Source organism: Gasterosteus aculeatus, chromosome 7, assembly GCF_964276395.1.
Source record: "Gasterosteus aculeatus chromosome 7, fGasAcu3.hap1.1, whole genome shotgun sequence".
NCBI lineage: Eukaryota > Metazoa > Chordata > Actinopteri > Perciformes > Gasterosteidae > Gasterosteus > Gasterosteus aculeatus.
The window spans coordinates 10,104,623-10,123,089 of NC_135694.1; the positions used below are offsets into that span (position 1 = coordinate 10,104,623).

Sequence of the window (18,467 nt, forward strand, 5' to 3'; positions counted from 1 at the left end):
GCGCTGCGTCAGGATGCGGGCGAAAGCTCTTTTTTTTTTTGCCCGTCTCCTCTACTTCTCGTTTGAAGTGCATCGCTGCGCTCCCTTCAAAGTGCATCTGACGCTGCCAGCACGCACACTGCCAGAGACGAGGAGATTCAGGGTTTCTATCGGCTGGAAAGGTGGGAAGTTGGCCTGGAGAGAAGCCACGCACACGTACCGATGTGCACAGAGCGTGCCGCTGCGAGTACAGTATGTGAACATCATTCGACACACAACTCAAGGTCTGTCAGCTTCTTACTTTGCCCGTTACAAATGGCAGTGAGATGTAGCAAAAATCTCGGAGGTTCAAAGCCCCTCTTGGTCCACAAGTCAAATGACTTCCAGTAGTGGGCTAGTCCGGCTTGAACTGTGATCTTGTTCTTTAGGTTTTTTGTTTCCTCATCAATATACAGTTTTAGATCTCTACTAGAAATACCATAATCTCTTTGCATTTGGGTCGAGACAAATGTGAAAAATATTAAATTAATTTGACAAATCTATCTATATAATACTAATAAGAATAGTAATACTATGTATTCTACGACACATGACATGATTGTACTACCTCTTACATCTATTAGTTTCTATGTTTGCTTTCATTGGTAATCCTGAGCATTTCATTGCATCTATAGTGAAGCCTGCCTCGGGGTACTATATAGGAGCACAGTTGTGTTTAGAAATCAAGAAGAAGAAGTAGCCCCAATCTATATATACATAACTCTAACCCCTGAAATGCCAACCCAGAACTAAACTTTAATGAGGCCCAGAAAATGGTCCTTGCACATTACTTTTCCAAGGTGCAGAACCCCCCCCCAAGACAATAGAATCCTCCACACACCGAAAATAGAGGTTATACTTACCTAGGCGTTCTCCTGACAAAGGAAAGGTGACCCATTTTCTAATGGAAATAACTACAAGGAAAACGGGAACGAGAGAGGGGGAGGGGGGAGCAAAGGGGAAATGTTCGAGAAAATCCCTCAGAGATGAGGAAGGAGGGAGGACAAAGTAAAGGAGGGATCCCCCTCCCTTCACCCCCCCCCCCCCCCCCTCCCACACACTCACCTTCTCACCTGAAACTATGGCTGAATTCCAATTGTATTTTATACCCCTTTCGCCTAGCCCTAACCCTTCCCCTACCCCTACCCCTTGGCCTTTGAAACAGAGTGGCAAGGCGTAGGGGTGACAATATAGCCCTAAGAAATGGGACACCTCTACCTCCGTTACACGTCATTTTACGTCGACGCTAGGCGCCTATGTCTCAGAAGATGCGCCGATGTTTATCACAAACTTCCAAGATGCCTTCTGTCTTTGCAGTCACGCAGTCACGCAGTTGCATTGTCATTAAAATACTCATTAATGCCAATAATACTTACATTTATGGGTCTCCTTTTTTGTTTGGGCAGCCATTTTGCATCTGTAGCTCGTAACCTTTCCTTTGGAGTGTGGTCCTGAAAAATCTTCGTTTGAAGGGCTACCTGGTCCTTCCCCCTACCCCTACAACCAAAAGAGAATTGGGACGACCCTTCCCCTTCACGAGAACGCGCAAAACGGAGGGGAAGGGGAAATTGGAATTGGCCCTATGATGTCTGCTCCTGTTGCAAAAAGAGGAGTAGAGAAGAAAAAGCAGGGGAGAAATGGAGGATGTTCTCTTCCTGTTCCGCGGCGGGGCGGTGTGGAGCCTTTACCGCCATGTTACGCAACCGTTAGCTTGTGCAGGGAACAATGACCTCGATGTGAAATTTCTGGTTGAACATGGAGACCTTTTGTGAAAACCTTCTGGTGCCATTTCAGGTCTGGGGTACAGACAGGCTTGGAGTGTGCGGATGCGGGTGGATGGGGTCTGCATGGGAGGAAGCAGGGGGGGTAACGTACTGTGGACCCCCCCCTCCCCACAAACAAGGTGTTTCCTCATAACTTTTAGTAGCAATAACAAAAGGCTCACCTTGGCTGCGGCAGTGTTCCAGGGGTTACACACCATTAATCTTTCCGTGAGAGACCTATTCCCTCCACACACACACACACACAAGCAGATAATTACAAGCCTTATTTAAAGGATTTGAAAATGAAGTACCCTCTCCCAGCTGTAAATTTTCCTTTAATAGCTAGGAGGATGGAGGAAAGTAGTTTTCCAGCTTGGCCCTCTTAAGCCCGATCAATTATCTTTATCCATAAGTTGCATCATTGTCGTTTAAAGGTCTTTGTTGTTATTTCTAGTTGTGCGTGATCTTATAGTTTCGGTTTGTCCTGTTATTATTTATAGTCTCCACACATCTGATGCACTTCTGCTGCCACACCACAAAGATTACTGAAATCAAATCGCCTAATCTAATTGAATGATGTACCCTTCTGTACATATTTATCGTGACCTCTGTTGATTGCTCAGGCTAATTAAACGCACTGAAACAGAGCACATTTTTCATGAAATGTGACCGATGAAATATTTCTCTTGTTGTTAAATTTTGTATATCATATTATTCAGTGAATATGGCCTCTAGGAAGAAAATGCAAAATTGGTCATAATCCCAGATGTCGCTTTCTTTTCCTGATCCGGCCATGAAATGACTGTCCAGTGGGAATCAACCACCGTTAGCCGGTTGAGCGGACTAAATGTAGCCGCATATGGGGCCGACCAAATGCTGAATGAATGATGTATGCAATGGTAGTAATAGGAAATCAATAGTCTAATTCAATAGTCTAAATCGCTATTTGATAGCTAGTGCAATGTGGATTGAAAGAGTGTAACAGGCCCAACACGTGCAGGCCCCACTTAGACCTCCAGGAAACCCGCAGGGAAAGCAGCGGGGGGGGGGGGGGGGGGGGGCAGGTAAACAACATTTAGTTCACTGAAGAGCTACGAACTCTCTGACTTTCATGTGTTGATTCACCTACCTCAAAAAAGTAGGGGAACAAACACCCTGAGTGATATTTAAGGAAGTCGCTGGTTCTCGAAGGACACAGGGGAGACGGAGGAAGGAAATCACAAGGTAGTCTACTGTAAAAAAAAAAATCTACACACTAGCTTCTTAATCCTTTGATGCCTGGATTTTATGATGTGAATTGGTAAATAATAAAGAAGTGACAGCAGAATGATGGTGCGAGTGTCCTCTTGGCGAGGCGGAGAGCAGGGGAGTAAGTCACTTATTCTCCATCCACCCTGAAATGTGAAGGATGTAAAAAAGGTTGACTGGTTGAAATAGAACGTTATTGACCCTCTCACACAAACAACGTCCGTACAACACAATATCTGCTGACAGGGCGACGTGACAGACAGACAGGACCGGGGGGGGGGGTGTTGGGATGGAGAGCTGAAGAGAAGGGTGGCCTGACAGAACCAGACTGGTAGAGAAACAAAACGTCTCCGTTGGGATCATGCCACCCCCCCTTCTCACTTGTACAGCTCTTTTACTCGCCTGTCAGTCCGTCTTGCCCATTTGTGTCCGTCGGCCTCCCTGGTGGTTTGTCTCTTCCTCTCGTCTCCACCATCACCTCCTTCCTCCTCCTTTGCTGCTTGTGGGGTCCTCGCTCTGTCCTCTACCCCTCTGTTCTGCTATCTCTCACTTTGTCCTCGTCCTGGAACCTCTCTCCCTTGCTGATGGCCCGCCCCCGGGGCATTTTTTTATTCTTCCACTCTTTATTTCACCGTTCCATTAATTGTTTCCTGTCCGTTTTTGTTGTTTTTTAATTTGTCCGTCGCTATACTGGCACATTTTACTGAAGTTGGTGTCGATAGAGATGTTTTAGATTGGAACAGTTGATTGTTTTGAGTCTCGGTGACAGCATGTTCCTTTAGAGAAAAAGGATACTAATCAAGTCATGCTCATGGATGTCGGGCCCCAGGTCAGCCCCAAATGTAAAATATCCATTTTTCCTCTTACCTCCAGTGCTATTTATTAATCTAGATTGCTTTGTTATGAGTAAAGATGTCTACCGTCTCTCAAATATAATGTGACTATATGGCACTGTTGCTAGTCTCATCATTTTCTGTCACGTTCGGTCACGGTAACGGGCGGCAAAGATCCACGCGCAGAGGGAGGTCACAAAATAAGGGTTTTAATGTTCAACAGAAACAGCGAGCCGAACTCGATGGCAAAACATACAACAAAAATGTATTCTCTAGGAGACCAGCTAGGCAAAAGGCAAAATGAAAGATAATCCTCGGGACAGGGGAATCTCCTCCTTGGAGAACGAAGCTCGACAGGAGCCCGCAGGATGCAGCCCCTGCGGCACGACGCTGGAGACCGGACGAGCAGGACTTGGCTGTGCGCAAAACAGAGAAGGTCTTGAGGCTGCTGGACAGGGGAAGGGTTGGCTCACAAGAATAATCCGACAAGACACAAAGGGAACACATGCAAGATATAGACAGGGTGATTAGACATGACGAGAAACAGGTGTAACAGCAAACGGCGCGGGCACTGATTGAAATGAGCGGCAGGTGGATGGGAAGGCTATGTGAGAAGTGGGTGTGTGTGCAGAGGTGAGACTAATGGGCAAATGAGTGTGTCAGTGAATGTATATGGCAGAGGGGAAGAGAGAGAGACCCAGATCCTGACAATTTTCATTCTACCAAAGATCCTACATGAAACCACAACAAAGTCTTGGACTGCCTTAAGTAACAGACTTGAGTTTTTTAAATGTATTCTGTTTGCGCTGTGAGGAACACAAGATGAGAGCAAGACATCTTTAGCGGTACAAAACTACTGCCTTGATTGGTTCACTAGTTTGTGTTGTCATTTGACTCAGTTGTTTTCATGGGTTTCTTCAGATTTACCAAAGACGCACAATAACACAAACCAACAAATCCAGCCAACAGTGGGTTAATATCCAGTACTAAGTAGAGCCTGGCCTTTTCAGCGCAGCAGTGTTTTGTCCAGCTAGAAGAGGCTCGATGGGATGTTTGTCCATCTGTCTTCCCTAACGCACCACCTCTTCATCTTTCCCTCGCACCACCTCTGCGGTACCTTTAACTGATGAGGTTCATCACGTCTAACGTCGAAAACTCACTGAACAAATCACTGAGCAAATAAGCGTCCGTGGTCACCAGTCATGTATCCACATTGTCTCCAGGAAAGGCAGGCATGACGAAGGGTCTTCGGAGGTCTTAATACTAAACAGAGCAATGCTCCTGCAGCACCAGGGCACTCGGGAGTAGATCAGCAGGAGTTAATGGTGGGGGGGAACTCCCTGTCATTGCTCCAATGTCTGAGGCGCTCGGGCCGGCTTACCTGTGGGCACCTCCTGAAAATTGCTTTCTGATAAAAAAAAAGAGTGCTCAGCAGCGGACCTGGCCCACTTTATTAGCTGTGCGCTGTGGAAAAGCCTCCTGGGTAGAGGGATGGCAGTGGGAGGGCGGAGAGGGGAGATTGTGGGTTGTACGGATCAGGAGCAAGCTGGGGGTGGGGGGATGTTGTTGTGGGTTTTTTTTTACCAAAGGCACACATGTACGGGGTAAAAAGGGAACCTGTGCACACACACACTCCCCTGTGCAATTTAGCAACTCTCCACAGCCCCGCAAACACACATGTGCAGCCAGGTATAAACAATCTGACAGAAGCAGGCAGACATAATTGGGCCGGACTTTGATACCCGGGACCAGCTCGGGCCACACCAAGTTAACAGGGGAAAGTTGGGCAAAGTAAAAGTTAACTATGCCCAATGACATAACGGATCTGCACTAGGAGGATAAACAAACACTTAAACCAAATAAACCCCCATTTGCTGCCTTTTTCCCCCTTTTTGTTGTTATCTTATTTAAGTTATCTAACCAAAAACCTTTAACAAGGACGCTGGAAGGGTGAAAATGCTGACTCATTTCAGTTTTTTATGACTCAACATTGTAAAGAGAGCAGCCTTGACCATTCTGACCTTTGTGGAAATGGAGAGCTCAAATTGAGTGTGCTAAATATATTTTTTTAATTAACATTTTGGGTTGTTCTACGTGTTGCACCATGCGGTTACTGAAGCCTCATCCGTGGAGAATACTAACTGCTTCTTTAAAAGAGGAAAGGTTTATGCAGACAGTTATGAGACAGTAGTTCATGGGGCAAACAAGCATTTTGAATAAACCTTGTGAACTCATTGTCCCGTAGCGGCAGAGCAAATACGCTATCTGTTAACAAGCCTGTTGGCCCTGACAGCGTTTTGTCCTCTTCAATAAAGCTTTTTATGGGAAGGACATGTTGCATAATCTCAAGACCAAAATGTAAACAGTAACTGCAGAATAAATAGGAGGAAGCCCGGGATATTATAACCGAATTGTGCTACCATGTCCCAGCTGGCTATACCAGTAACCGCAGTTAACCAACAACTACTAGTAGACTTTATATATCAGAGTTTTTCATATCCAATATTTCCTTCATCACCTTCTTCTTCCTTTTTAACTACCGCGGCCCCCACACCTGCTGTGTGCTTGCTGTGCAGTCTTCCTCCCTCTTCTGCACTCTTTGTCTTAGCTCGGGGACTCCTTTGGGGCGCCACCGGGCGCTAAATAGGGAACACCTCTCAAATGAGCAACCTCACAGGGGAGGGGGAGAGGGAAAGTGGGGGTCTGAGGAACCACGGAGAGGAATGATGACAAAGACGACAAAGCAAGGACACGGGAACTGGCAGAGGAAGATTTGGGGCACCATGAAGGACCAGGAAGTGGGGGATGAGGAGGTGAGATGAGACTGGATTTCACATCGTCCTTAAAAAGCCTCCGCTCTGTGCAGAGCCAATACAAAAGTGTCCCGGTGAGCTGCGGGCGCCGGGCACGCTACTGCATTATGATCACTGCTAACGACCCATAAAGTCCACCCCATTACTGTTCATTTTGAATTGCTATCACAAGTTTCTCGATATTTATTTCATGCCAGGACATTTTGTTGTCGTATTTCACAAAGCCAGTCGCCTGAGTTGAACGATCTTCGGTGATCCATCATCACACCAGCGGGCAGTTCCTTTCTCTGTGGAGACTGGCAGAAAGCGTACGGGGACAGTCCCTTCACTGTATTGAGTTCAACGGTTTTCCTGCAGAGCTATTGTAAGTAAGAGTAAGAGTAGGTCACAGGATGGATGCAGGGCACAATATATAGTTGGAGAAGTTAACTTCCCGGTTTACTTAAGAAACGTCCAACATGGTCCATCTGTGCCCAGTGTTCCCTCTGTTCTGGTAGCTGCTAAATGCTCTCACTATATTCACCAGTTTGAACTTTGGTAATGGGCATTTCAATTTCTGTTCTGAGGTGTAAAACAATTCTAATGTTCTCACCAAACGTGCCACGAATGTTTCGCGTCGCCTCAAATTCTCTAAAGGCGCCGCGTCCATTTCTGGTCCATTTGCATGAATGACCTCATTCGCGTTAGACCCAACGGCGAGGGGGCGTGGCTTATCACCCTGCAAACAGGACCACTTACAAATGGCAAACTGGCAATCAGTTCCCTCAACAAAGCTTTCAGCAAAGTTTTCTCATAGTAGTATGACCTGAGAAGACGAACGACACACACGCAGGCACACACACCTCCTCTTGCCTTCAACTCATCTCGTCTGACCTCCCTCACCCGCCCATTGAATCAGAAACCGCTTGTCTGTTTTTCTCTGAGTCAGCAATATTGTTTCCTGCGCTCATTCCTTTTTCTTCCTCTTTTGCACTCTGAACGAACCCCCTCACCTCCCCTTCCTCCCAACGCACACACTAATACACACACCTACACACACATATACCTTTCTCCGCTCAGCAGAAGCGTGCAGACATACATGGCCTTGAGGCAGGAGATAGAGAGAAATGTGAAGGATGAAGGAAGAGAGAGATGATGCTGGGAGAAAAGAGATGAGGAAATAGAGAGAGGGGGGTGAAGGGAGGCGTGGAGGAAAAGCAGAGATGGAAAGTGCAGCGTAGAGGTAAGGCCTGCTTATCTCTGGTTCTCTTTGGAAAATCCCCAAACACACAGCGAGGGTCTGGCAGTCAAGGTGAGAAGCAGAGGACACCCCCCCCACACACACACACACTTCTCCGCTTCCTCCCCCTTGTGCACCCTTGTGCACCCTCTCCAGCTGTTCCCATTACAGTGTGTGTGTGTGTGTGTGTCTGCTCTCCTCCACTCATCTCTCTGCATGTGTGTTTGTGTCAAATGCTTGTTTCAAGCAGGCGTCTTGTCTCTTTTTTTGTGCATGATATCTTCATATTTTAGTTTTTTTGGGGACATATTTGTCTTTGGATGTTTTCTTTCCCCGTGTCTTTGTGTTTGAGTGTGTGTGAGATGGCATTTTGTGTGTTTTCTAGCTGCAGCCCTTCAGCCCTGGTCGAGTTCCAACGCTCCTCAGGTCGTCCCTGTAAATGCCAGAAGGTTGGCACTGACAAGGACCCCTCTCCATCTGAACCGCTCAAAACTCTGTTCCCCTTTCGGTGTCCCGTCGGTCAGCAACTCATTGACACTCTTGAGAGTTCACAAGAGCAACAGAGACCAAGAGGTGGAAGTCAGACCTTTAAAGGTTGTTCTGAATTCTGTTTGATTCTTGATGCGTTGGGACAACTGTCATTCAAAAAGTCCTTGTTGCCTGAGGAGGAACGTGTCATTTTCTGAGCCTGTTACTTTTTCGAGGCTTGACACAGTGTGCGTCTACATTAAAACATCCCTCGGTGGCGCTCTCTGTGCCAGCTGTCACGGTTCGTCCTCGCCGTGCCGTTCTTCTCTGTATTCCACGCGAAAAACACCCGCAGGTTCAAAGTGGTTTTGTAGCTATTTCCTTCTTGGTGGCGAGCCGAACGTCTTGGGTTAAAAGTTGAGTTAATTGTCAAACCTGGACTAACAAAATGAGCCAAAGCTCTCATGAATGCATGATAAATATGCCAATGTGGTCTCATCGAGAATGAGAAAAGGAAGTCCTTTCCAAATAGCATCATATGTGCTTATCTCTACAAATATGCTGAAATGGTCCTGAAGGTACAATCACAGAGAACTTCCTTTTTCAGAGCGAAGCATTGTTTGTCTGCTTACAAGTTGTAAATAAACCATTGCGCAGACAAAATTATTGTTGGAGTTGACACAATGTCTTTGAATGACGGCTTTGTCTTTTTTCCCCTCATGGTTGTAGAAATGGAGGAAGACGAATGTTTTTCGGAGCCACAGACTCATTCAAACAATTGGGTCGATGGGGCTTTTTGGCTGCAGCCACCAGAGAACACAATGCTGCCTCGCAAATGGTTTTGACGTAGACAGCTGCTGATTTTTCCTCCCCAAGTGCTGAGTGAGGGCTCCTACAAAGCATCTGAAAGAGCACTGCTGATGATTACACGACAGAATGCCAGCGGGGCCACATGTTGCGCATAAATTAATACATAATAATTACTCTTCAGACAATTATTTTTGTCACTGTCTCAGCTGTTTGTCTTCAATTAAAGTTGTTTTTCTGCTCACTTGCTCAGATGATAATCACTGTGGCTGGTAAACACGCTTTTTTAAGGGTAAACTTGCTCCGTGTGCTTTTAGTGCTGATTCATATTATCCTGACAAGGGTCGCGTCTGTAGGTAAATCTCAGCCAGAGTCGTGCAGCGCTTCATATTCATCTCATAATTATACCTTCCAGTCATTTTACAAAACAAATCACTTGCAGCTGTTAGCACAGTGTCCTGTTGCACTACTTTTCCCTCATCGCTGATCTTCCCAATGTATAGTTATGGTAGAAAGTGCTTTACATATAATTGCATCATACACTTCTTGGGGCCGTGTTTCTCTGAATTGTGTCTCAAACGGATCCTGCCATGAAAAACAAAAACACTCATGTGCGTATTTGTAAAACCCAGCCATCTTTTTCAAAGAAATGTTCCCCGCAGGATACATTGATGGCAGTTTCTTTTTTTTTTTTTTTATTGGATTGGAAAATGAAGAGACAGGAGGGACAGGACGGAGACAGATGGTGATGATGTGATCTGACAGATCGGTCGAGCCGACTTGAATTGGTGTCGAAAACTTCAGAACGACATGGACCTCATCCGTCCATCCAAAAATTATATAGAATTGCCTGTAAAAAAATTTAAAATTGATAAATTGATACACACTTAGTTCAACATATATTTGGCTTATAATAAGATTTAACTAATCTGGTTTAGAACTTTAGATCTAATCTCTTTGTTTGCACCTTATGTATTTTGACTTGATATCTTTGAGTAGTATTACTTCAGCAGTTTCACGTCAAAGTGCCATTGTCTTTCTGTCATGTGGTGCAGTGATGTTACGTCATATGACATATGTGAAGTTAGTTAGCTGAAGTCTCGGAGAGACGCCCCTGAGGCTGAGATCGGGCTGTCTCTACTGCACACGTCCGCGTCCTAAATTGGGACTTGACTTGACTCAGACTCCGTGCTCACAGTTTGCATTTGCTCCCCCGACAACTGCAGCGAAGCCAGTATGGATCGGGTTTACCTGCCGACACAACAAGACTTTACTCATATTGTCCCCCCATGCATCCCTCATGTGACCATGCACACGGGCCCTCTGATTCGTGCAGACTGTTGACGCCCCTTTGCCCTCTGGAATGAAGCGTAAATCCTCTGAATTAACCTGCAGCCGCACGTTCACAGCTCGTAACTCCTTTTAAGTTCTTCATGGTCGGTTGTGTCTCCGCGCCGTGTGTCCAATCAAAGCGTAATCCAGGTTTTTTTTTTTCTGGACTAATGCCTATCGACTTTTCACAGAGGTCTTACATTGGATCAATTCCCCGGCTGAGTGCACTGGAGACTCAATGGTTAACGGCAGCCGGAGAACCAAGGCTGAACGATGTCTTTAAGTGCCAACGGATGGAAATGAGACGGTGCCGTGCGTGTCATTACCGGAGAATAATCCTGTCTCCTCCCTCAGCCCTCATCTCATCCACCTCCTCTTGTTTCATCTTGTCCCTTCTCTTTCCCTCCATCCCTCTCTTTCTCCCTCCTGCCCGTGGGGGTGACGGATGAGGAAGGCAACCAGTCCATTTGTCACCATCGATGTTGCAAGCATGTGTGTGTGTATGTGTGTGTATGCATGTCATCTGGCGCCGGGTGGCCTCCCACTGATGTAAGAGGAATCCGTCATGTCCCTCTGTCACAACAGCAGACACGCATGAGTGGATATACGCACACACACACACACACACACACACAATCCTCTTGTCTCCTCTGAAATGACCTGTGTGCGTGTGGATTTTAGTACATCTAGCTCCAAACTCTTGATCTGATTGGTGAGTGTAGGATTTTGTCCATATTCTTCTTTAACTTGTTGGTCTTTCTGAAGTCAGTTAAAAAACAACCGCTTAAACCAGGAAGTTGGACAAGGCAATGATATGCATACTGCTTTATATTTTATATACGTCCCTGCATCCTAAATCGTGTAATGCAACATGATTCCACGTTTTAGAAAGGACAGATTAAAATGTGAAAAGAAACCAAATGGAGTTTGGCGCATAAATAGCAGAGCAGCCACAAATCCTCGGCTGGATTTGTGGCCCTTTTGGGAGAGACGGGCATTGCGGAGTGGCAAGTAGACACACAAGTTAATTTTGGAGCATCAATAGCAGCAACACCAGAGACAGCAGCCCCAGACTGCCTGTGTGTTGGGAGCGCCCCCTGCTGAACACAGGAGGGACTGCGGGAGTCGAGTCCGCTCTGAGCTATTGGACGTGGATGGCGGTGAACTCTCAGCGTTTTTATTTGGACCTCGGGAGAAAAAGAGCTGAAAGGAAGTCCGCCTTTTACTGAGATTACGGCAGAAAGGAAATAATTAGGTGTGAAACCTGCTCCGAGTCTAGTCGGAGAAAAAGCGCTCTGCAGACAGATGTGCATCTGTCCCCAGTGTGTCTGCTGTGTGAATGATGCCTCTCTATAAATGACTGCTTAATAGTCTGTTATCCTATAAAGCAGCACCACTGATGGCACCCGGAGTGAGTGTTTGTGACTAAGTACATCTGGCTGGCTTCTGGCCACGGACAAAATGAAGACGGAATGTTTTGAATTGTAATAGATTTTTATATTTAATGGCTGAATGTTACTATCAAGCAAATATATTATTAAATACATTTAGAATAATATGAATGTCTCCATATTAATATTTTAGTTTAGCTTATAGTCATCTTTTATTTTGATATCCTCCATAGAGGTCACAGCTCGGCAACAGAGGGACAACAAAATACCTTCTGTTCCTAACGGATACATTATGAAGGTTCATGTGTAGACACGTCTCAGAAACATTTGTAAAAAAGAACAAACAAAAAACAAGCGTGAAAACTGAACGTTACTTTCCACCAATGATCTGGCCAATGTGACCTTTTTTATTCTGAGAAAGGACACAAAAACCTAACCCTTGCCATACATGCACTGGTCCAGGAGTGGGAAACCGTACACATGTCCTCTAGGTTCCATGTTTCATCAGAGTCCCACTTTGCCTGGTGATAGAAATCTGCAATGCATGTGGATGCATGTACATACGTGTGTGTGTGTGAGAGATTATGTGCGCTAGCTATCCGGTTTGACAAAGCAGATTTGAATCCTTTGAAACATACCGAGGCTCACACACACACATGCACCACGGAGAAGATGCAACACGCTGCAGTGCAGACACGGTTAATGATTGCCATCTGATTACACCTTCCAGGAGACTGCAGACCTTTGCGTCCCGCTCGGCGCTATAAGAGCCCAGTTAATGGGTGGCTGAGGAAATGAATGGCTTCCTAAGTGAATGAATGTGTAATTAGGAAATGGGCGATACAGTCAATGTGATTAGCTTGTTTATGTGCAGCACAATGGACGGAGGCAGACGTTGGGGACCGGCGCACCCGAGCCGAGGGACAGGAGAGAGAAGAGGTAGAAGACGGAGAGAAAGGGGGAGAAAGGGGGGAGGAGGGGGTGAGAAAAAGAAAGAGAGAGAGATGGAGAGAGCGAGCAAACTCCTTATTCAGGCCTTTTCTGCCCACACGTCACATCAAGGCTCCAAATCAATCCTGCAAATTGGTTTGTTCCTCAACAAGGTTACAAATGACAACGGGATGGGGGGGGACCAAGTGGAGAAGGAGAGGCCGAATATGAGATGAAAGGGGGAATATGTGAGCGCTGTAACGAGAGAGAGACAGAGGGTGGAGGGTGGGGTATGTCCCGCTGTTGACGTATTGTCTCATACAGAGCTGTATTTGTGTGTGTGTGTGTGTGCGTGCGCGTGTGTGTGTGCGTGTACGAGCTTCGGAGGGCTGAAGGCCGGCAGTTTAAGCACACAGAGGGTGAAGGATCCGGGTGATTGCAGTTTGTTGCAGGTAAACCGAATGCGTTGAGTTATGGCATCCCAGCTCACAGACCGCTTTAGCCGCGTGGCCAAAACGCATCGCACGTGTTGGCCGTGCGTGCGTTTTGTGCAGCGCGCCAATTCCGCCACAAATGCCCCTGTACAGTAACTCCTGTCACGATGAAATGTGGGGCTCATTTCCTCCCGTTCCCAGCTGAGTCCAGTGGAATCGGAGGGTACATTTATACATAATAGAAGAACAGATAAAGAATGGCGTAGACACCAAATGTGTTATTCTTCCCCCCCCGTCCCTGATGTGTGCCTCTGTCTCCTTTGCGTGTGTGTCTTTCAGGAACACTTCACGCCGGAGTGTAAGTTTAAGGAGTGCGTGTTTGAGAACTACTACGTCACCTACTCGTCCATCCTGTACAGACAGACCCAGTCGGGTCGGGCGTGGTACATCGGCATCAACCGGGACGGGCAGGTCATGAAAGGGAACCGCGTGAAGAAGACAAAGGGGGCTGCGCACTTCCTTCCCAAACTCATTGAAGGTACCAGCGCTTAATACGTAGCCCACTCTGCATGCTGTTCCAGAGGCAGTGAGTGTCTTCCTGAAGGGTGCTCGGCATCAGTTCAGTCAAGCATTCAGTAATCATTGTGTTGTGTAAATAGAAACAAACAGACACCCATTTTTGTTGTTGACAAAGCAGTGCCGTTTTCCGTGTATAAAAGATCAGTTAGTAGACTAAGCTGTCGCTAGTTGTTTGATCCGTTGCTATAAAAAGCATATTCATTGCCACTTCAAAATAAAAGCTTTGGATTAATCCAATGCCCAGTTACTGTTTGTTTACTGTCCATTTCGTTAAATCCACTGCATGTATGACTTTGGTGACCTCTGTTTATAAGCTCACAGAAACTCATTTCTCATTGCTGGAAACTTGACAACAAGGTGTTGAAAGCAACATATAAAATGTCAGTCTAATTCTTCTACAAAAACCACAACAATATATTGTATAGCATATGGACTTAACATGTTTACCCAGTCCTAACTATTGCAGCCTTCTCCCTCCTCAGTGGCCATGTACCGGGAGCCCTCTCTACACGACGTAGCTGAGCAGAGTCCGCCCAGGAAAACGCCCAAGACCTCCAGTGACTCACCCATGCTCCAAAACGGCAAGAAGGACCCTAAATCCAAAACCAAAAGCTCCACCTCCTAGCACTCAGAGACATGGGCGGGAGAGGAGGGGTGGAGGACAATAGGCACCAGCAAACAGCTGAACGGGGTTGTTAACGCTACCCTGCCACCCCCCGAACCTGCAACACTGACCCCTGTGTACTCTGCATACTACAATGCACTGGTGTAAAGTTGGAGAAAAAGGAGAAAGTGGAGCTGATCAATGAAAAAAAAAACTTTTGCCATCACAGACCCCCATCCAGTCCCTCCACCTTCTTCCTGTATTAGATTGTGATTATCAAAGCCTGGAATGTAAAAGCAATAACTCCACGAGGAGGTGAACAGTCGTCCAGCAGCGTTATAGCATGTCACCGCAGCACGTTAAACTGGCGGGAAGGAAATCCCTCTTACACACACACACACACACACACACACCCCTCCAAAGGTCACCAGCTGCTACACCCTTCCAGTCGACCAAATATCACAGTCTTCCTGGTTCTACCACAACGGGTGCAACAGTCCAATTGGTGCATCTGCAGCACATACTTCACATATGGGTTTTCATTTCCCCGCAGGGCTCCATGCTAACGTTAGCCTGCCACAGAGCAACGCTAATGCTTGGCTGTTACCGACACCCGCCGAGACTTTTGTCCTGCAGCCATCTGCTCAGTCCACATCTTCTGTGTGTGTCAGCGACATTGTGAGATGGCCTGGATACTTGTCATCCCCTTTTTGTGTGCGTGTGCGTGCGTGTCTGTCTGTGTGTGTTCATTCCTTTCTTCTTTCATTCACCTTTGGCACGATTTGATTAGTTTGTGACACGGACTCAATTTTCCACTCGGCAGCACAAGAAAACCCCCCCGTTCCTCTCTGGCTCTGTTAATGGAGTCTGGGCCTGATCAGAGTCTTTCGACCCTTAAACGAGGGGCCACACGGTCCCTTGACGCACTGCATAACGACACGCGCACACTCACACACACACACAGACATTCATCATCACATTGACATTTATAAACGTGTGGAAGTGTGTGTATCCTGTGTGCGCACACTTTAGTGTTATGAAATCCACGATTGAGGAACGCGGAAAAGAATCCCATTGTGGTGTGTGTGTGTGTGTGTGTGTGTGTATGTGTGCGCGCGTGTTTTGTGTAGGTTATGGGAGATGATGAGGATGTCATCAGTGAGATGGGGTACTGATGGACCCCGACGCCGGAGCTTTGAATTGCACCACAGTTGTTGTTTTTTCTACTGTGGCTGACCATGCATTGCACAAACGCCTCTTTCGCCTAGAAATACAAAATATATGTATATATATATATATATATATATATATATATATATATATATATATATTTATTTAATTACCATATCTATACTGTCATATCACCTTATGATGAATGAAACAAATGTGTTTATGATCTGCAGATTCACCGCTTCACCCATCGCAGTCCACATGCCAGAAACCCTCCGTGTGCGGAATGTACAGCTCTTTTCTAAAGCGTTTACTTGTCATGGGCGGTGCTACTGAGCTGGAGGTGCGAAGTGCACCATCAAGGCCTGTGAGACCCGAACCCGCTCCTTTAAGACACCACACGGCTCAAAGGACCAGTGTGTAGCTTTTACTGGCATTTGGCTACACTACAAACATGGCAGGCTGGGCTCATTCTAAGCTAATGAAAACGCAACAATCAGTTTCAGAAAACATGGTTATGAATATTAAATTTCATTTCTATAAGCAGAGCCCGCCGCCCCTCCTAATCCTACACACTGGACCTTTAAAGTAACAGTACCTGCCACTCTGGCACCAAGAGCCTATATTTTTGCTACATTACTAACTGACTAATGCAACACAATGGCATAAAACTACATTGTAATATCAAGCAGGTAGATGTAATACTTCCTGTTGGTTTGAAACTAACTGCAAAAACAGTATAGCGAGGTGGTGTATAGTATACTGTGTACACTTGATATGGAGTCAGGTATTTGGATGCACAGGGCATTGCAACTCTACTCGCAACACAGAGTTCTCCTGTGATTTAGCATTGCACTCCAGTTATTCCAAGCAGCAAAGCAAGTTATTATCCCCTCAGTAGAGGAACTTTATTAGATTTATAACAGCCAACTCTGGAGCTACAAAAAGCTTAACATAACTTTATTTTTGTAAAAACCTGCACCGCTACTCCCCAACAGCTGGGAACTGTTAACTGTTTAACGTGTCAGATCAATTAAAGTATGTAATACTTTACAGACCTGAACACAACATATTTTTTTTTATTTTGTCTCTCAATCCTCAATACTCAGTCTTCCAACTGCATGAAGGTGCATTACTAAATCACTGGAGTGGCCCTTTAAGTCTTTTGCACTTGGATGAGTCTATGTGCATGACAGCAAACAACCCCACCCACATACTCAAAGTATTTCCCATAGACCTCTTCAGCAGACGTTGATTATGATGCAAAGGAATTCAAGCCTTTACTCATCATTTCACTCATCTTATACTATTATGATTTAGTTCATACTTGTCGTGACTTTATATGACCAAAGTCACATAGAAATAATGAAAACGATGGGATGGCGATTCTAGAAAAGAGACAATAGAATGACGGATGTCGTTTTTTCCTTGCTTTTCTGATGAACTCTCGTGGTAAAAAAAAAGGATTTGAGATATTTCACTATGCTCATTCAGGAGTGGGCTTTGTATGTGTTTCCATTTGTTCTTTCCGTTCGACGCAAAAAAAGCAATCATTTTTTCTCATCAAAATTCCTTGGTACAATATGCCCGGCAGGGTAATTGTTTCTGCCTAATGTTTATGTATTGTGGGAAGCGAGGGAGTCGGTGGCGAGGGCAGATTGACGATATCACCGCTCAGAGAGAGAGAGAGAGAGAGAGAGAGAGAGACCAACCAGAGAAAAGAAAAGCTGGAAGGGAAGAGACTTTTTGGGGAAATAATTAGTGATGACGAGCGGGAAAAAGAAACGTGTTTCAAGAAGGAATTCTGGTAATGCGGAGGATGCTCCCTGAACAGAGTCACACACACACATTTACACACACTGTGCTCCCATGTGACCTGGTGTTGTATATAATAATAGCTGATAACCCGGGTAGAATAGAGGCGAGCTGCAGAGCAAATAAAGCCAGCTTCACCTCTGTGTTCCTGGGTAGAGAAAGAGGACAGAATAGTTCACGGTGGAGGAATAGGGGAGAGATGGGGTGAAGGTGGTGAGGATGGATGACCGGGAAGAAAGAGGTTTGAATAAACACACTACAGGAAGGACTTGTGAGGATCATAGACGATCATAGACATGATTTGTTTGCTTTATTGAACACAAGCTACTGTTAAAACCTCGCGATCGCACTAAACACCTTAATTAAAGTGACAAATAGACCCTCGTGTCTGCGTGTCCGACCACTCCCCCCCCCGTGGATCGCTAAATCCACAACACAATGTTTAAGTATTATTGACAAAGTGATTACACAAGTGTTTAATTAAATAAGAGGTATAATGAGAGAGAGAGAGAGAGAGAGAGAGAGAGAGAGAGAGAGAGAGAGAGAGAGAGAGAGAGAGAGAGAGAGAGAGAGAGAGAGAGAGAGAGAGAGAGAGAGAGAGAGAGAGAGAGAGAGAGAGAGAGAGAGAAAGCCATGACTTCTGTGACAACTACTACTGTGAGTATTAAGGGCTTGGAAATCTATTTTGCAATATTTTCTTATGCATAAGTCACGCTTCTTGTTGTCTGAGTTTTGAAAAAAAGAAAAAGAAAAATATATATATATATATATATATATATCTGCAAACAAGAGTTAAGGGCTAACATTTTAGTTCAGGCTATTAATAAGGAAGTGATCCAAAAAGATATGTCTTCTGTGATTTAGATGACACTAACATTAATTACATTAAAATAATGCACACAAGCCTTCATTGCTCTTGCGTCATGGGGTTTAAAATACGTGTAAGAGACCTTTAGACTCAAATGAAAGATGAATTCCATAATGGGGAATTTAGGAATGCATGCTTCTAGAGCCTTTTTCATGTCTTCTTGATTCAATGTTGA

At 45.5% G+C, this 18,467-nt stretch overlaps 1 protein-coding gene across 1 annotated transcript in view; it reads left to right on the forward strand.

The window, feature by feature from the left end:
* The window catches only part of fgf11a (fibroblast growth factor 11a), a 54,948-nt gene extending 37,016 nt beyond the window's left edge, over positions 1-17,932 (forward strand). Inside the window, exons 4-5 of the mRNA XM_040182761.2 lie at positions 13,596-13,794; positions 14,318-17,932. Of these exons, the coding sequence (XP_040038695.1) occupies positions 13,596-13,794; positions 14,318-14,460 (342 nt within the window). The 3' untranslated portion in view covers positions 14,461-17,932. The remainder of the gene's footprint in view (positions 1-13,595; positions 13,795-14,317) is intronic.
* The last annotated feature ends 535 nt before the right edge of the window (positions 17,933-18,467 follow it).